Here is an 18,219-nt window from a genome sequence, read left to right as displayed (position 1 = left end):
GCTTGTAATTGAAGGGTCAACTTCCATAGGCGTATCCCGACTCATATTTTTTGCATATTTAGGATTGCCAAAATGGTTCTTTTTGGAGCCTTCCGCGTGTGGAGGTGAACGAATACTGTTTTCGTTTTTATTATGAAAGTTGAATTTGTTGCTGTGTGCTGGCTTAAATCGGTTTTGCTGCTGTGATAAGTCAGCTGATTTTGCCATGCTTACACTTTTCCTTTGAATAGTTGACGTTGTAGATTCCCTAGATTGGAATTTACAAATAAATGCATAAGCATCTTCAATATCTTTCGGGCGCGCTGCTTGGACGTGGCCAAAGTATGGTTCTTTCAGTCCAGCAATAAAAGCGGCAAGTCCATCCTCATCAATAAATTTATTGATGCCAACCCAATGTTGGTTGTAGATTTCGGACTGTTTGGCAAGAGTCTTGATTTTTTGAACAATTTCTTTTGTTCGTTGGTAATACTTATGGACGCCGTGATGCTCGGTCATCCTGTTCTCCCACAATTGGCACTTATAGGTAGACAATTCTTGTCTGTCACCTAAAGCATTTATTAGCACAATTTTCATATCTTCAAAACTCTGTGGGTTTCCAGCGAGGCATAAAATGTCTTTCGCTTTCCCTTCAATTTTGTTCGCGATTTCCTGCACATAAAAGGAAAACGCTTGCTCACTTACTAACGGTTCGAAAATTGACAATGTATTTTCGACCATCGTTAGCCATGAGTTAAGTTGTTTGCGGTTCCCATCGTATCTCGGTATACCCTTGATCGGGTCCGGAATGCGGAACGCATCAAGTTGCAACTTAGGTGTTTCTTGCGACGACAAAACTTGTGCGGCGGACTGTTCATGAGACGGGGGGGTACTCGGGTTTCCGATCTGAGCGGCAATGCTCGCGAGCGTCGCGTCATACTGCGCCTGCTTGGTAGTCATCGCATTTAATGCAAGAGTCAGCTTATTAAGCTGCTCTGACACTTGTTGGATAAAATTGTTGTTTTCGTGAGCCATTTGTTCCGAAAAATCTACGCTGTTCTCACTTGAGTCGTCTTCACTGCTAATCAGACGGTTTGAGAATAGGGCTTCAGCAAGTTTCCTACTCATTAAAAAAGTATATACACAGTACACTTTTTTTTTTTAACCCCAAAGGTTTGAATCTCCGGAAGGTAGTGCGGAATTAAATATTGGAAGCTCACACAAACGGTTGTACTTCCCTACCTGACTATTACAGGACGTGAACAAATTTTCACACTAACTTAGCTAAATACCTGTTATTTAAAGCGTCTATCTGGTAGTGCGCTATAGTTAATTGTAAATAGCAGTTGTGTTAAAATTTGTCACGATTTTTTTTTAAGTTGAGTGCCGTGGGCCCTATCTGGTAGTTCTCCCGACGGCAAGATAAAAATACTCCTATCTGGTAGTAAGTACTTTTCTGCTTAAGAAACCCAAGAAGTGCTTCTTAAGGACGTAAGCACTTTAATTTTACTGCACTTAAGAGAAAATAAAAATTACTTACGATTTGGTTTCGCTGTCGTGTCGCGGGTTCGTAAATCGACGATGCTGGTAGTCCAGGTGAGTGCATACGTGGGGGATCCTCAATTCCTCGGCGGAGTTTGCTATAAACTCCTTTGCTGATCCGGATGCCGTAGCGGGAACTCTTTACTGGAAGTTTATTATTCTAACAGTTTTCCACTTTTTACGTTACACTACACTCGATTCACACCGGACGGCTGCGCCAATACACCTTTTACCACTGTTTAGCGCGATGGCCAAGGCCTATAGTGACACCGTCCAAAACATTAATACGATCGCCGGAGCTATTAAGACAGCGCGAGCGCCGTTTAGCGACTCCGTCCAAACCGTAACGAAGATGGCAGACCCTTCTAAGATAATGGGAGCACCCTTTGCGCGTTGCCCGCACCTATTAGACCGTTCGCCGCACCTTTTAGCGGCAGTCATTTAAAGTTAAAGTTAAAGTTTAGCTGGAAAGTTCTTTAAAATGTCTCGGGAAATTTTTTCTATAAATTGGAAATGAAAATATTAATTTCCATAAAGAGCTTTAATATTTATTTTCGTAAAGGGCGCCTTTTCAAAAACATTCTTATTTACATTTGTATTGTGTTTGGTCCATATTTACTCCACAATTGCTTCCTTTCTGAGGCATTTTGTGATATATGACCACATATTGCACATATAGCCTGCACAATCAGATGGAGTAATTAACGAAGCTGCTCCTGCGATGGCGTTCATCAGCTCCGCTTCGTTCTGTGGATTGGACCGTCGAGTAATTTGCTTCAACGTCAATCGAATACTCACTTGAATGACACTTTTTCCTAAAGGAAAGTAGTGCCTCACTTGAGATCAAGAAACATCTCGATAGCCCGCGCTATGAACCGTAATACGTAGGTTGGCTTTTAAGTTTCGGGATTTGAAAAAACTGGTGATGCAATCTACCAACTAACAATTTTATCGTAAGGTTTAACGTTTTTGAGGTTATACATACTCAGAACGTTTTGACATACGACCGCTATTTGTGTTGTTAAAAAAATTTTGAAAGTGTCAATGTCCGCCAAATTGTGGAATTGGGTCGTAGACATTTTCGTGCGATTATTTTTTGCAACTTTCGACGTGAATTGACACAGCAGTAGTGCATGAATGAACTTAATTCAACTTTTGGTGATAAAGCTCCATCAATGATCAGTATTTATCGATGGTTTGGAAAATTAAATCGTGGTCGGTGTTCACTCCAAGATGAATTTCGTGAAGGTCGTCCAAAATCAGTTGTCGTTCCGAAAACAATTGATGCTGTGCGTGAACGGATGTAGCAAGATCGTCATGAGACTTTTTGTGAGATAGAGACAACCTTAGGTATTACTGGGACCAGCATATACTTAATATTTCATAAACATTTAACTGTCAAAAAAATTTGTTGATGTTGGATTCCACAAAATTTGTCAATCTCTCAAAAAAAGACTCGTGTCGATTGGTCGGAAGAAATGCTCGAAAAATACGATTGCGGTGCTTCAAAACTCGTCTTTAATATCGTGACAGGTGATGAGCCGTGGATTTACGCGAATGATCCCGTAACTAAACTGCAATCGACTGTATGGGTGTTTCAAGATGAGGCGAATCCAACCAAAGTTGTTCACGCACGAAGCACTTCTAAGCAAAGGGTCGCACGTTTTTTCGGAAAAACTGGATATATCGCAACCAAACCTCTAGAACAACGCAGAACAATCTATTCTGAGTGGTACACAACAATTTGTTTGCCAGTTGCCTTCCAACTAATCAGGAAATTCAACCGCTGTCGACGGATCACCCGTCATCACGACAATGCGAGCTCTCACGCATCGGCTCAAACAACTGCATTTTTGAGTACTCAAAACATCGATTTGATGAGTCATCCGCCATATAGTCCTGGATCTAGCACCAAATGACTTCTTTTAATTCCCGTACGTAAAAAATAAACTAAGATTTCAACGTTTTTCAACACCTGAAGAAGCGAAGATCTCTCAAAAAAGACTGATCTCGATTGAAACTTTAAACTTTTTTTTAACAACACAAATAGCGCTCGTATGTTAAAACGTTCTGAGTACGGATAACCTCAAAAACGTCAAACTTTACGATAAAATTGTTAATTAACAGATTGCCTCACCAGTTTTTCCAAATCCCGAAACTTAAAAGGCAACCCTCGTAGTATCATTCATTACTCGATGAAAACAAGAGCCTTCAATCGAGAATTGTTTCTCGAATTCATCGAAGAACTGAACGAAAAGCTGAGCAGCCACAACGTGAACCACAGTGTGAGCATTATGGACAACGTAAGATTTCACAAGGGTGAAGCCGTGCAGAATGCCGTAGAGCAAGGCGGACATGAGCTGTTATTCCTTTCTCCGTACCCGCCATTCCTCAACCCGATTGAGAATTTGTTCAGTCAGTGGAAGCAAATTACTCGACGGTCCAATCCACAGAACGAAGCGGAGTTGATGAACGCCATCGCAGAAGCAGCTTCGTTAATTACTCCATCTGATTGTGCAGGCTATATGTGCAATATGTGGTCATATATCACAAAATGCCTCAGAAAGGAAGCAATTGTGGAGTAAATATGCACCAAACACAATGCAAATGTAAATAAGAATGTTTTTGAAAAGGCGCCGTTTATGAAAATAAATATTAAAGCTCTTTATGGAAATTAATATTTTCATTTCCAATTTATAGAAAAAATTTCCCGAGACATTTTAAAGAACTTTCCAGCTAAACAAAAAATATTCTAAAATATTGATACGTAACGGAAAATTCAAACCACAAAATGAAGCGTCCACCTCTACAATCGACTCTTTGAACAAAAGCGCTCACAAAAGGCTCGGAAAAATGACTGCCGCTAAAAGGTGCGGCGAACGGTCTAATAGGTGCGGGCAACGCGCAAAGGGTGCTCCCATTATCTTAGAAGGGTCTGCCATCTTCGTTACGGTTTGGACGGAGTCGCTAAACGGCGCTCGCGCTGTCTTAATAGCTCCGGCGATCGTATTAATGTTTTGGACGGTGTCACTATAGGCCTTGGCCATCGAGCTAAACAGTGGTAAAAGGTGTAATGAGTTGGACGCCGAGTTAATAAAATAAAACTAATTTTTATTCTACTTCATTAACTACTGAGGCGCGTCCTCACTCGTTGAGTTCTAACTTAAAACTAATCTTCTGCCCGACCCACTAGGTTGACTGTTCTAACCATCTCCTATTTTGTTTGCGCTAGCTAGCTCCTATTACGTTGCATTCTTTCCCACGCTCACGCTGGAATCTGCTGACGCGATGTTGTATTTGGAGTCTGGCTGGGTCACTGTCATAACTATATATTGGGCCTTTAGCACACCGTTCTCAACAAAGAGCGACGGTCTTGCGGTAGGTGCGCAGAGACCGGAGTGGAAACAACGCGGTTCAATTCCGCGTAACAGCTCGAGACATGAGAATGTGTAGAAGGAATAGAAGAAAATAAGAGGGAGGGCCCCGAAAGGGGCCTCCCCCCCGAAACACTGCACGAAGTAAAGCCAGCCAAATTGTGGCCAAATCGGGACACGAATATTCAGAAAGATTTGGTTGGAAATTTCCGAAGCAAAACCGAAGTTGCCGCGGCAAAAACGAAAAATGGAGGCCCCTTTCGGGGCCCTCCCTCTTTTTCTCTTCTCTTCCTTCTACACATTCTCATGTCTCGAGCTGTTACGCGGAATTGAACCGCGTTGTTTCCACTCCGGCCTCTGCGCACCTACCGCAAGACCGTCGCTCTTTGTTGAGAACGGTGTGCTAAAGGCCCAATATATATCTACTGCGTAGTCGTTTGTATGGACTGTATGGGAATGCATCGTTCGCGCTCAACCCGCTCTAGCCATTTAAACCTCTCGCGGAGCGAATTCATATGGCCACCGCGTTTCGGTTTTTGCTCTTCATTTAGCGATCGCTTGCGCTGCGTACGTATGCATGAATGACCGCTCGCGCTGGGTATACTCGTACGGGTACCCGTACGCACGTATTCGACCGCGCTGGGTATACCCGTGCGGGTACCCGTACGTCCGTATTCGACCGCGCTGGGTATTCGACTGGTCTACGATTGCTCGCGCTGGGTTTTCGATCGCTCGCGCTGGATCTTCGAAGACCCGATCGCGCAGGGCATTTAAACTTCGTACCGTATTGCATTGCGCATGCGCACTTTGATGCACAAACCTCGATTTTTCAGTTCGGATCAGCTGCCGCGGCAACAGATAGGCGCGGTAAGGAGAGATTTCTGGCGGTGGCGGGACGGGAGAATTTCTGCGTTGGTGTAAAAGAGACAAGAATATCACCATCTCGCTCTTGCCCATTGAATTCCCTATCTCCACCCGAAGCTAGTGATGGTAGGGCCATTTTTCGTTTTTGTCGTGGCAACTTCGGTTTTTATCTTCGGCTCGAGCTGGATATGATCTGACTATACTGGCGAGAATCCAGTTTTTACCCAGCGGCGTTTTACAAGGCGCAGTGATTCTAGGGCATCAAAGTGCGCATGCGCGTTGCAATACGATACGAAGTTGAAATGCCCTGCACGAAGACCCCCTACCAGCCATAGCTTCGGGTGGAGATAGGGAATTCAATGGGCCAGAGCGAGATGGTGATATTCTTGTCTCTTTTACACCAACGCAGAAACTCCCCCGTCCCGCCACCGCCAGAAATCTATCCTTACCGCGCCCATCTGTTGCCGCGGCAGCTGATCCGAACTGAAAAACCGAGGTTTGTGATGAATTCGCTCCGCGAGAGGTTGAAATGGTTAGAGCGGGTTGAGCGTATACCGATGCATTCCCATACAGTCCATACAAACGGCTACGCAGTAGATATAGGGGTAGATGGGGTAATACGCACCCCTTAAGGAAAACTATAAAATTTTCTAACAACTTGGCTCTTGATTGTTGATTTTATCACTGAATAGGGTTCATAAAGGTTCAAACTATATACCAGTTCAGGAATGTTTGCTTTTTTTGCTAAGAAAAACGTAATTTTTTCAGTTTTGAAAAAGTTTAATTTTTGATCGATCTGTATCTGGTTGAGGCAAAACGCACCTTTGCTAGGGGTAATACGCACCACAACAAAGGGGCAATACGCACCACAACAAAGGGGCAATACGCACCATAACAAAGAGGCAATACGCACCACAACATAGAGGCAACATCTACTGTCAAATAAAGATAGTTTGTTTACAAACCGGTGCATTTTACCCCGACATACTGGGTGCATATTGCCCCCATTCATAGTTGAACACATTTTAGACTAAAATATGAGTAAATCTGCATACTTTTCGCAATTTTCATGAACAATCTCAAGCACTGATTCTCAATTCACTAAATTTCGCATTCCTCGTGGGTAAATATAGGTTTTTGCACTTAATATTCCTTAGCGGAATAGTACATCACATTATAACAAAAACTGTCTGACCGTCCGTCCACACGGCGCTGCGACAATTCTGCGACCGGGGTTTCTGCGACCGATTTGTGCTCACCGGAAGTGTCAAAGTAATCAAAAGTAGCCCAAGTCGGCCATCTTGCATGTCAAAAGTGTCGCAGAAACTCCCGCCGGCACTGGGTCGCAGCGTTGGACAATCTGGCCAACGTTTTCGTCGCAACTTTCTGCGACATTACAAAAAGACCGTTATTCGTATGTAAAAATGGTCATTGTCGTGGTTTATTCGACGAGAATGAGTTTTGATATAGTAAATAAATATACTGGCGTGCTAATTCATGTTTTTAATGCGTTTTCTTATTTAACTATTGTGTTAAAATGAAAGAATGTAAATAATAATTTTAATGTAAATGCATATTGCATATTTTTATTATTCTAGAAAGTCAACAGCATTAAAGTAAAAACAAGTAACGCCGGTTTGTTCGACGAAAAGGAGCTTTAATATAGTAAATAAATATACTGACGTATTAATTCATGTTTTTAATCCGTTTTTTAATTTAACTATTGTATTAAAATGTATGCTTGTTTTTACATTAATGTTTTTGACTTTCTAAAATGCTTATCCATGTAATGATTCCCCAAAATATGCCATAGGGCGCATTTACATTAAAGTTATTATTTACATTCATACATTTTAATACAATAGTTGAATTAAAAAACGGATTAAAAACATGAATTAATACGTCAGTATATTTATTTACTATATTAAAGCTCCTTTTCGTCGAACAAACCGGCGTTACTTGTTTTTACTTTAATGCTGTTGACTTTCTAGAATAATAAAAATATGCAATATGCATTTACATTAAAATTATTATTTACATTCTTTCATTTTAACACAATAGTTAAATAAGAAAACGCATTAAAAACATGAATTAGCACGCCAGTATATTTATTTACTATATCAAAACTCATTCTCGTCGAATAAACCACGACAATGACCATTTTTACATACGAATAACGGTCTTTTTGTAATGTCGCAGAAAGTTGCGACGAAAACGTTGGCCAGATTGTCCAACGCTGCGACCCAGTGCCGGCGGGAGTTTCTGCGACACTTTTGACATGCAAGATGGCCGACTTGGGCTACTTTTGATTACTTTGACACTTCCGGTGAGCACAAATCGGTCGCAGAAACCCCGGTCGCAGAATTGTCGCAGCGCCGTGTGGACGGACGGTGAGCTGAGAATAAGTTTGTTTTACGTTTATTTCGCGTTTCTCTTGATGTAGAGATATCAAACTTACAGGGTGACCATATTATAGTTTGATCTTACAGGGTGACTACTTTTTACGCGTCCAAAACTCGTTTTTCAAGGGAAATGGGGAAAGGTGCGTATTGCCTCAGGGGTGCGTATTACCCCAGCCACCCCTACATTGGGCCTTTAGCACACCGTTCTCAAGAGACCGGAGTGGAAACAACGCGGTTCAAGTCCGCGTAACAGCTCGAGACATGAGAATGTGTAGAAGGAAGAGAAGAGAAAAAGAGCTAAGGCCCCAAAAGGGGCCTCCATTTTTCGTTTTTGTCGTGGCAACTTCGGTTTTTATCTTCGGCTTTTGCTGGATATTACCAGAATATGCACACGATTATGCGTTAAATATACAGCGTCGGCCCCATAGCGCTTCGTTCCATGGGATATTTAACACGTTCCGTACCGCGTCACCCAAATATGGGAAGGAAGAAATTAATGGGCAAGAGCGAGATGGCGATATCCTTGTCTCTTTTACACCAACGCAGAAACTCCCCCGTCCCGCCACCGCCAGAAATTTCACCTTCCCGCGCCCATCCATTCGCTCGGGTTTGTTCCAGTGCGACCGATCGCTATATGAAGAGCAAAAACTGAAACGCGTTGGCCATACGAATTCGCTCCGCGAGAGGTTCAAATGCCTCCTCTCTGGTCGAGTTTGTTTTGTTCTCCATCCGTTCAAACAGCTGTGCACTTAACTGCGCAATACGATACGAAGAAGTGATTTGAATCCCGGCCCCAAAAGGGACTTGATCCGACCGATCCGTCTTGAGATCGATCCTCCGAATCCGATCCGAATCCTTGTTGACTATAAAAAAGTTCATGCGAACGGTTTTGCTCGAATCAGTTCATTTTACAGGCTAGGGGTAGAGAGAATCCCACCTCCGCGACCCTCTACTGTGGACAAGAACAAGATAACTGCTATTGTTGCTATGCCCTGACTCTTTCTTCCTCATTGAGTCATGCATTTGCTGTTAACGTGGAATAAAAACCGGTTGATGGTGTGCGTGAAGCGAAAGGCATATGCATTGTATGCGTGTTGCGGAGTCTCTTTCAATGCTTTCTGCTGTGGGCAAAAAGAGCATGCCTCAAATGTGCTATCTCTTTCACTCTTATTGGACCTGTGTTTGTTTGTATGTGTTAGGATTTTTTTCTGTTATTGGCACAGCTGATTGCTGAGCAATGTAGCGGTCTCCAGATTTACAAACGTTCGAAATTGGTAGCAATCGCCGTACGGTTCTGTAAGTTTCAATAATGTGAATGACGATTATTAACCAAAGACTTTGGCTCACTTCTTTGAACCGAAATCTGATGAACCTTTACTCAAGCTGACACGTGCATACGTAAATTGAATTTACCTTAATCAACCCGTAAAATATGCATACAGCGATCAAAGGCATTATTGCGGTTGTTGTGTTAATGTGATAACGCGTTGCTACTATATTTCAAACCATTGCAATTAAAAAATGTTCAATTCTATAGTAAAACGTACGAAGAACAAAGAAGATGAAGAAGTAAAACGACAAATAAAGAAATTACTTAGTTTCATGCATGCAATTTCATTCCATTAGCTTGACGCAATTTCATTCCACAATCAAAACAATACCCCGCGTATGCATCGAACACATACACCATTCGTATCATTGACTGCGCCGTGATGGGAGAGAGAATGGAACGTCATGGAAAACTATGTCCATTCCTCTTAAATTACAGCCGCTACCGGCCAGCTCTGTCGTACGCTACGCGAACTTTGTCTTGTAAGCCCGATCGTTGGCTTCTGTGCCAATACGTTCAGCTTTCGCTCCGATTCGCTCGTCTTGTTCGTTGCTGAACAAAGTGACTAAACCAAGCTAAACAACTCGCGAAGGTTTATAGAACATCAAAGTCAAGGTGTATAGTTTTGGTGTCAAAAAAATAAAAAAATAATGGCCGTCGTAATGGCAGTAGAATTGATCGAAGTAATAATTTTCATACGCTTCATTAATCACTTGAAAAAATCTTTATCAAATACACAATTTGGTCAATTCTACTGCCATTACGACGGTCTTTGGTTTTTTATTTGTTTGATACCAAAACTATACACCTTGACTTCGATGCTCTATAAACCTTCGCCAGTTGTTTAGCTTGGTTTAGTCACCTTGTTCAGCAACGAACAAGACGAGCGAATCGGAGCGAAAGCTGAACGTATTGGCACAGAAGCCAACGATCGGGCTTACAAGACAAAGTTCGAGGAGCGTACGACAGAGCTGGCCGGTAGCGGCTGTATCTTGGCAGGCATTGCTCAGGTGTGCAAGAGTTTTTAGACTCCGTCAGATGGGATTCGAATCTTTGGAATCCGTTTAACGATTGAATGTTGGAATCTTCGGAATACTGATTCTGCCAACACTAGAACGTACGAATGTCAATGATAAACACGCCGCCGTGTTCGAGGATAAATAAGTGGAGCTTGCATGCTTCAATTGTTTCCCGAGCTGGAGTATCTATTGGTTGCATCGATTGCAGTTATTGATCACGCTACCATACGAAGGTATACCAAGCTATTAGTTATGTATTTTGCTAGTATGAAGAACTACATTTAAAAAAATGGAAAAAAGAGAAAGTGAAATCAAGAGAGTAACATTAAGGATTAGAGCGATTACCAGAGAGTTTCATGGGGGAAAGTGGTGATAAAACTAGTTTCTGTCATTGATAAAATGCTATTACCGTGTGCAGTAACAGGATAGACATAATTTGAATTCGATTTTAATTCATTCCAGTCCTAGCGCCGTAGTTCGGTTTGTCTCTAACCTTCCTGTCCGATGTGTAAATTGTAGTTGAATCCGTTTTTTAAAGGATATAAGAATATCCTTAGGATATAGGGATATTAGTTATACTATATGTTATATTAGTTATTGTTTATGTAGTCATAAGCATGTGAGCGAATAAATATAATAAGCTAATATTTGTGCAATAACTAAAGTTGTAATAATCCCATCATAGGCGAAAGAGTTACTTGAAATACGTAGGAAATGTGCAAACCGTTCATCAGATAAGTGCACATCAATATAGGTTATGCCGAATGTTTTGTTTCTTCTTTGAATTGTGTTTGAGCCAGTGACACTATCAAAAACAGATTCGAAACGGGTCAAAAGTGAAAATAAACAAGGTTCCGTGTGAAGCTATAAAGACAGCGTGGTATGATTTGAATTTGTCCAATTATTCATTTGATAGTGTTTTGTATTGAAGTCACCAGCAACAATAGCAGTAGCCGCTTGGTAAAGCAACATAGTTGTGCAGATAGTCGGTAAAGTCTAAAACCCCAGTCGGTCAAGTAGCGCGCTAATTAGTTAGATTCACAATAACCGTGAATTTGCTGTGGACCATTATTTTATCAGTTTTTGATTCGTTCCTTCAAAGATGCAGCGGTGTTCGTGGTGTAGAAAATGTGCGAAAATGTCGATTCTTTTCAAAACTTAGTTTTTAAATCATATTACTTATAAGTAGCAAAGACACATTTGCTAATTCTACTTTTTTGTTTGCAGGTCATGTGTTTATGTTTGTAGCATTTATCCTATTGTTTGCACGTGTAGCCAGCCGCAATCCCAGAGGATCGTTGATGACTCGGAAGCGTCCTGCACCAGAAGTAGGATTCATGAATCCATCTAGCAAAATGCCAACGAGAGAATGTTCAGTAGTTGATGTCCAAGCCAACGCGGATGCAAACAACACCAGTAGCATTCCTTCGGTGCGCTACCTCCCAGCTCCGGATCAATCGTTTTCCGACCGTAAGCAGTACAGGTAATGTACAGCATAAGACGAATCAAAACTCTTTGGTAGCATGTGAGATTTTCAATACTGTACTACTAACTCAATGTCACTTTTCCCTTTTCTTATACAGATCGATTCTGTTAGCAAATGGTTTGCATGCATTGTTAATAGCCGATCCAACAGAGAATCAAATCATGCGAGATGCTAACATAACGCAACGAAATGACGGCGTGTCCACGACGTCATCAGACACCGAGGAAGAATCAGACGGTGACGATAATAACGGACGGTCAAAAAGCGAAACCAGTGAAGAAGATTACATTAGTGATAGCAGTGCTAATGAACCGACGTCGATTGCCGAAGCCGAAGGAGAAAAGCTTGCGGCTGCTGCCCTTTGTGTTGGTGTTGGCTCCTTTAGTGACCCTAGGCATGTACAAGGCCTGGCGCACTTTTTAGAGCATATGATTTTCATGGGAAGCAAGGCATATCCTCAAGAAAACGAATATGATTCTTACATAAGTGTGAGTTGTGGAAATTATGTGCACAATTATCCGCAATCATTTGTTTGCTTCATTCTCTTATTCTTGTTTCCAGAAATGTGGTGGATTCGACAATGCTATAACAGATTTGGAGGAAACGACTTTTTACTTCGAAATCGACGAAGCTCATCTCGAAGGAGCTTTGGACCGTTTTGCTAGCCTTTTCACAGACCCATTGATGTTGCGTGATTCTGTATGTCGTGAGCGGGATGCGGTTGAGAGCGAATTTCAAACGAACAAAAATCGATTTTCTTCCGCTCGTGAGCAATTAATGGCATCGTTAGGACGTGACGATCATCCGTGCAGCTTGTTTTCGTGGGGAAATTTAGAAACTCTCAAACATAATATTACGGACGACGAATTGTACAAGACTCTGCACGAATTTCAACGCAAACACTACTCCGCGCATCGGATGCAGTTCGCCGTGCAAGCTCGCATGAGCTTGGACGATTTGGAAGCTCTTACTGTTAGGTATTTTTCGAAAATCCCCTGCAATGGTTTGCTAGCAGAAGATTTGTCGAAAGTCTACAACGAAAAAAATGCATTCCGAGATGAATTTTATAGCAAATTGTTCATAGTCAAGCCGATATCCGATGTGTGTCAATTGGATATTACATGGTGCTTACCACCCAGTGTAAAGGTATTTTAACACGTTGGTGAAGGTGTTATTAACATTAACTTGGAAAGCGAGCAGTTGATAACAAAATTTAATGATTTTTTTGCAGGATTATCAAGTGAAGGCCATTGATTACATTGCTTACGTTATGGGCTATGAAGGGAAACATAGTTTAACAAGCTACTTGCGGAAACAGTAAGAAGAGGAAGTCGACGAAAAAATTACCACGTGACACTGATTGTTTTTTCTTTTATTATATTCCATAGTTCGTTGGCATTGGATGTGCACACAGGTGCAAGTTCTGGGTTTGAGAAAAACTCGCTGTACACACTGTTTAGCGTTTCAATAGTAATGACGGATCACGGGCTGGAAAATGTTGAACAAATTCTCGATGCCGTCTATTCATTTGTCCGATTACTGAAACGCGAGGGTCCAGTTGAATGGATTTTCAATGAACTGCGAGACCTTGAAGCCACTTCATTTCGTTTTCGCAAGGAGAAGGAAGCAAGCGATAACGTAGAAGAGTTGGTAGTCAACATGCGTTATTATCCACCAAAAGATATCATTACTGGATCCGAACTATACTTCAAATATGATCCTGATGAGATACAAAAGGTGATTGATAATTTAAATGAGCCACGGTTCAACCTCATGATATCATCTACGAAGCCGTATCGAAATGTGACTTATAATCGAACTGAGCGATGGTTTGAAACCGAATACACAGAGATGGGTAAGAGCGTGAGATGCAGAAATAATTATTAACTAGTCTCGCTGACATTTATGTCGCTAATTCATAAATTTGTTATCAAATGTTGTTTCTTAGACATACCCGACCAATGGCAACGTTTATGGGACGCATCTCAACCAATCTCAGAAATAAAGCTTCAGGAGAAAAATCCGTACATTTCAACAAACTTCACCATTCTCGCAGATGAAGATCATACATTGCAGGTAATGCACCATGTGAACTTAAGTACTAATTGCATTATTTCTTCTGGAGAACACGAAGAATTTCTATTTCAATTAGTGTGCGATCGCTCATACGTGAGAAGTATACATTCCTAAATATTAAAACAAATTGCATTCCGAGCATTGGAATAATTAGAGTTGTTCGGAATGTTTAATTGTTTTTTCATTATGACCACAAAGGAATGATTTGATCCTACGCCGCCTATAGTATGATCCAGCGCTTGTGGGTTGATTTTCTAACTGATTTAGTTGCGCGGTTGCCCCGAGACTATCAAAAAAGATTATTGATCGATTAATTAAACGATACGAACGGTAGCAAAATCATCCACACAATATGAAGCCAACTTGCTGTCAATAGAAAAAGATTGGCCTGACAATACAAGAAATAGCATAATAAATAATGTATAACTTGTATACTCGCTACAGATACCACCATATCCAGAGAAACTATTTGCTGACGATGTATGCGAAATATGGTTTCGGCAGGATGCAAAATTTCGGCTGCCTTCCGCCCTAATGTATTTCTACATCATATCTCCTCTACCGTTCAATGATGCTAGAAGGTAAAGTATTTTATTTTTAATGTAGTAGATTGCACTATACGAGGCATTTTTTATAATTTTTTTTTAAGTTCTGCTTTAACTGGGTTCTTTGCTTCAATGGTAAAGTTTCAAATAGCAGAGGAACTATACCCGGCAGAAGTTGCTGGGTTAAACTATGAATTGTATTCGGCCGAGAAAGGGCTTTTGTTCAAAGTCGATGGGTATAGCGAAAAGTTGCCTTTCATTGTGGATGAAATTACTGCCAAGTTGGGACGTTTTGCGGCCATGTTCAGCGAAAGTGTGTTTGATGTGATCAAAGCTAAACTAGAAAAGGCTTACTACAATGAACTGATGAAGCCTAGTAAATTAAACAGGTACACGTACATTATCGTTTATGATGCATAGAAAATGTGTTAGTTTTGTATATTTTCTCACATTTACAGAGATGCCCGTTTGAAGGTTGTAAGTCCAAATCATTGGACGACGTGGGAAAAATTTGAACATTTGAAAAAGTTCACTCCTGACGATGTACGGCAGTTTGCAGGAAATTTTTTCAAAGGTATCAAAATACAGGCACTCGTGCAAGGTAACGTAAACAATGAAGCTGTTAAATCGACGATGCATAAGTTGTTACAAAATCTGAATGGAACATCCATCACCGACGTGAGTATGGATATTACAACTAACAACTATTGTCCGTTCGAATACATAAATATCTCCAATACCCTCGTTACAGATGCAAAGTATCGAAGCAAAAGCAAGAGAAATGCCAATTGGGGAAAACTACTTGAGGATAAGAAATTTTCGCGAAGCAGACGTGAATTCGGTTACTACTACATTTTACCAAGCCGGCCCAGTAACGCCTTTTTTAAACGCTTGCTTGGAGCTTCTAGTGTCGCTGTTAGAAGAACCATTGTTTGATATCTTACGGACAAAGGAACAACTGGGCTACGATGTTTCTACTTCACTGCGTGATAATGCCGGTATCCTCGGTTTCTCGATAACAGTACATTCGCAGGAGAACAAGTTCAGTTACGAGCACATCGACGAACGGATTGAGCTGTTTAATCGCCACTTTGTCGAGACGTTGCAGAATATGAAAGATAAAGACTTTGTTCTCGTTAAAACTTCATTGATTCATCGTAAGCAAGTGGTTGATACAGAACTTAAGAATGAAGCAAGCCGTCATTGGGGAGAGATCACGGCTGAGGAGTATATATTCAACCGGAACAAGCTAGAAGTGGAACACATTGAGGGTTTGTCCAAGTCAGACGTGATAGAGTTGTTTAGAAAAATGGTAATTGATCCATCAACCAGAAGAAAACTATGCGTACAGGTTGTCGGTAACAGTGGTCAACCTGTTGCAAATGATCCGCCAATAACAGTCACTGACTCGTGTAGTGAATTTAAATTGAATTATTTGTTACCAAACGTTTCACAGAACCATCAGTCCCACATACATGATATAGGAAAGTTTGTCAGTACGTTGCACGTTTATCCGTTTACAAAAATTAATTTTAATCGCGTTTAGTTAAAGTTCATTCAGCAAATGTTGATGCACTATGTACGGTGTCCCAAATTATTTGTTTTGCTTCAGTTGTTTCTCATTCTGCTGGCGACGGTGTTGTTCGATGAAACTGTTAAAATTCATATCCTCTACTTCGTCATCGCCTGAAAGAAAAGAGAAAACAAAGGATATGTGTTTGTCTCGTGTACGGTATCCAAATAAATTAATGTTTTTCGCCTTATTTAAAGTTATTTTTTCCATTTACATTCATCCGACAAATGCATATCATAAATATGTCAAATAATCGTGAAAGTGGAACAAATTTGGAAATTACCTGCTGTTACGAATGCTCCATCACATTCCTGCCCTTCATCATCATCAGAACTTTCGTTGGCAGGATGCCTTAAATATATTCTTTCGGTGTGTACAGTGGGTATATCCGAATTGTTTCCAAGTGGTATTTCTTCACCGATGTTGCCGCGTTGGGATAACTTTTCCAATTCCTTTTCCTTCATCTTTTCTTTTTCTATGCGCAGCTTTTCATATTCCTGTTTATAATCACTGTAACGGTTGTTGAGAGGAAACATAATGCTCGTCCAAGAACGATAGATGTTTTGTTATATAATATAGGTTTCTTCTCTATGAAGCTCACCTGTCGTATTCTTTAACTGCTTCACCGACCAGTTCAAAAAACCGTGCAAAGCCGATTCCGGTGATTGACGAGACGCCGCACGATTTCAGGTTTTGATAGAATTCGTCCAGTGTCAAGGACATTGTTCTTGTTAGATTACTCACATAGGCAGTTTCGTTTTCAAGCGCTTCTTGGAACGCCTCGAAATCTTGCATCCATTGCGTGGCGAACTCGCATTCCTGTACATCTATCTTATTCATGACTATCACAAAGGGAAGTCGCGATTTGTACAAAATCGAACAGGCGTACAACATGTTTGACATGAACGTAGTCGGGCTGGTCGATCGGACGATGTCCATAACATAAACGACGATGGTCGGAAAGGCAGTTGCCAAGGCTTCCGTTATTATTGTGCCTGATGCGGACCAAGTAAAGACTTCAATTTGGCCTGGAGTGTCCAGCACACAGTACTGATGCTTGTCTTTTGCTTTTTCAATCAGTTCCGTGACCTTACCAAACTTAGTGGAGAACAGATTCAGCGCTGTCACGATAGCCCCGTTTGGTCCGAGCTTATAGCGATTCATAACTTCCTTGTATTTTATCGTATCGCGAATGTCTGAAAAAGGTAATCTTGAGAAATTTTACTATTTTTTTTTACTAAAAACTGAAAATTGATTACACACCAACGTTTACAGGATACGGGGTTTCCCGGCAGGCAGGATCAAGATTGATAAGGTAAGGCAATGAGCCATTTGCGTGTCGATATTGAGCGAGTTTCTTTACAAATGTAGTTTTGCCTGATCCAGCCATACCTAGCACAATCAGACACACTGGCTTGCCACATTCGGGTTTAGACGACCCTGCTTCTCGTTGTGTTACAGAAGCCATATTTTAAACACGCGGTAAATGCTTTGTTTTCTTGCTTACAAACAAACTTGAATAATCCCCAACAAGGTGACAGCCAAGCGCCCAAACAGCGCTATTTATGAAGCATTCACAGAAAATCGGGTAGTCTTTTGTCTCCTAGCAAACGGCGGAACACTGAAAATCGAGCAATTTTTTGCCTTTTTCTGTCGGACCCCAAGATCGGGTACACGCTGGCAGCTCGAAATATCGGGCTTAAAAAGTCCTACTCGCGAACAAATGTCCTACTTTTTTATATGGGGATGAAACAAATGTCGAACGTTTTTCGTGCTACTTCGTTCTATCCCTGCGAACGGTTTTGCTCGAATCAGTTCATTTTACAGGCGAGGGGTAGGGAGAATCCCATCGCCACGACCCTCTACTGTGGACAAGATCGAGATAGCCGCTATTGATGCTATGCCCTGACTCTTTCTTCCTCATTGGGTCATGCATTTGCTGTTAATGCGGAATAAAAACCGGTTGACGGTGTGCCTGAAGCGGAAGGCATGTGCATTGTATGCGTGTTGAGGATTCTCTTTCAATGCTTTC

The 18,219-nt window shown here is 41.3% G+C and overlaps 2 protein-coding genes across 2 annotated transcripts; one reads left to right on the top strand and one right to left on the bottom strand.

The window, feature by feature from the left end:
- Positions 1-10,630: 10,630 nt before the first annotated feature.
- LOC131271178 (nardilysin-like) lies at positions 10,631-16,377 on the top strand. The gene is made up of 11 exons (XM_058272570.1): positions 10,631-10,740; positions 11,735-11,990; positions 12,091-12,481; positions 12,555-13,139; positions 13,225-13,310; positions 13,382-13,848; positions 13,942-14,069; positions 14,514-14,650; positions 14,719-15,003; positions 15,073-15,292; positions 15,366-16,377. Exons 2-11 carry the CDS (start codon positions 11,746-11,748, stop codon positions 16,158-16,160), a joined length of 3,339 nt encoding a protein of 1,112 aa, XP_058128553.1. The 5' UTR covers positions 10,631-10,740; positions 11,735-11,745; the 3' UTR covers positions 16,161-16,377.
- LOC131271179 (GPN-loop GTPase 1) lies at positions 16,026-17,714 on the bottom strand. Its single transcript, XM_058272571.1, has 4 exons — positions 17,451-17,714; positions 16,789-17,383; positions 16,471-16,697; positions 16,026-16,300 (listed from the first exon to the last, which is right to left on the bottom strand). The coding sequence occupies exons 1-4, from the start codon at positions 17,653-17,655 to the stop codon at positions 16,209-16,211; spliced, it is 1,119 nt and encodes a 372-aa protein (XP_058128554.1). The 5' UTR covers positions 17,656-17,714; the 3' UTR covers positions 16,026-16,208.
- Between the last annotated feature and the right edge of the window lie 505 nt (positions 17,715-18,219).

Source organism: Anopheles coustani, unplaced genomic scaffold (genome assembly GCF_943734705.1).
Source record: "Anopheles coustani unplaced genomic scaffold, idAnoCousDA_361_x.2 scaffold_12_ctg1, whole genome shotgun sequence".
Taxonomy (NCBI): domain Eukaryota; kingdom Metazoa; phylum Arthropoda; class Insecta; order Diptera; family Culicidae; genus Anopheles; species Anopheles coustani.
The sequence above is the reverse complement of the archived record's forward strand: the minus strand, read 5'-3'. Positions and strand labels throughout refer to the sequence as shown.

Bases quoted from the DNA above. Each gene is read 5' to 3' on its own strand.
- LOC131271178 (XM_058272570.1), top strand. From the start codon at position 11,746: ATGTTTGTAGCATTTATCCTATTGTTTGCACGTGTAGCCAGCCGCAAT. The intron at 14,651-14,718 runs GTAAAGTATTTT...TTTTTTTTTAAG, and splicing joins CCGTTCAATGATGCTAGAAG to TTCTGCTTTAACTGGGTTCT. The intron at 15,293-15,365 runs GTGAGTATGGAT...CCCTCGTTACAG, and splicing joins ATGGAACATCCATCACCGAC to ATGCAAAGTATCGAAGCAAA.
- LOC131271179 (XM_058272571.1), bottom strand. From the start codon at position 17,655: ATGGCTTCTGTAACACAACGAGAAGCAGGGTCGTCTAAACCCGAATGT. The intron at 17,384-17,450 runs GTGTGTAATCAA...TACCTTTTTCAG, and splicing joins CCCGTATCCTGTAAACGTTG to ACATTCGCGATACGATAAAA. The intron at 16,698-16,788 runs GTGAGCTTCATA...CAACCGTTACAG, and splicing joins GCAGTTAAAGAATACGACAG to TGATTATAAACAGGAATATG.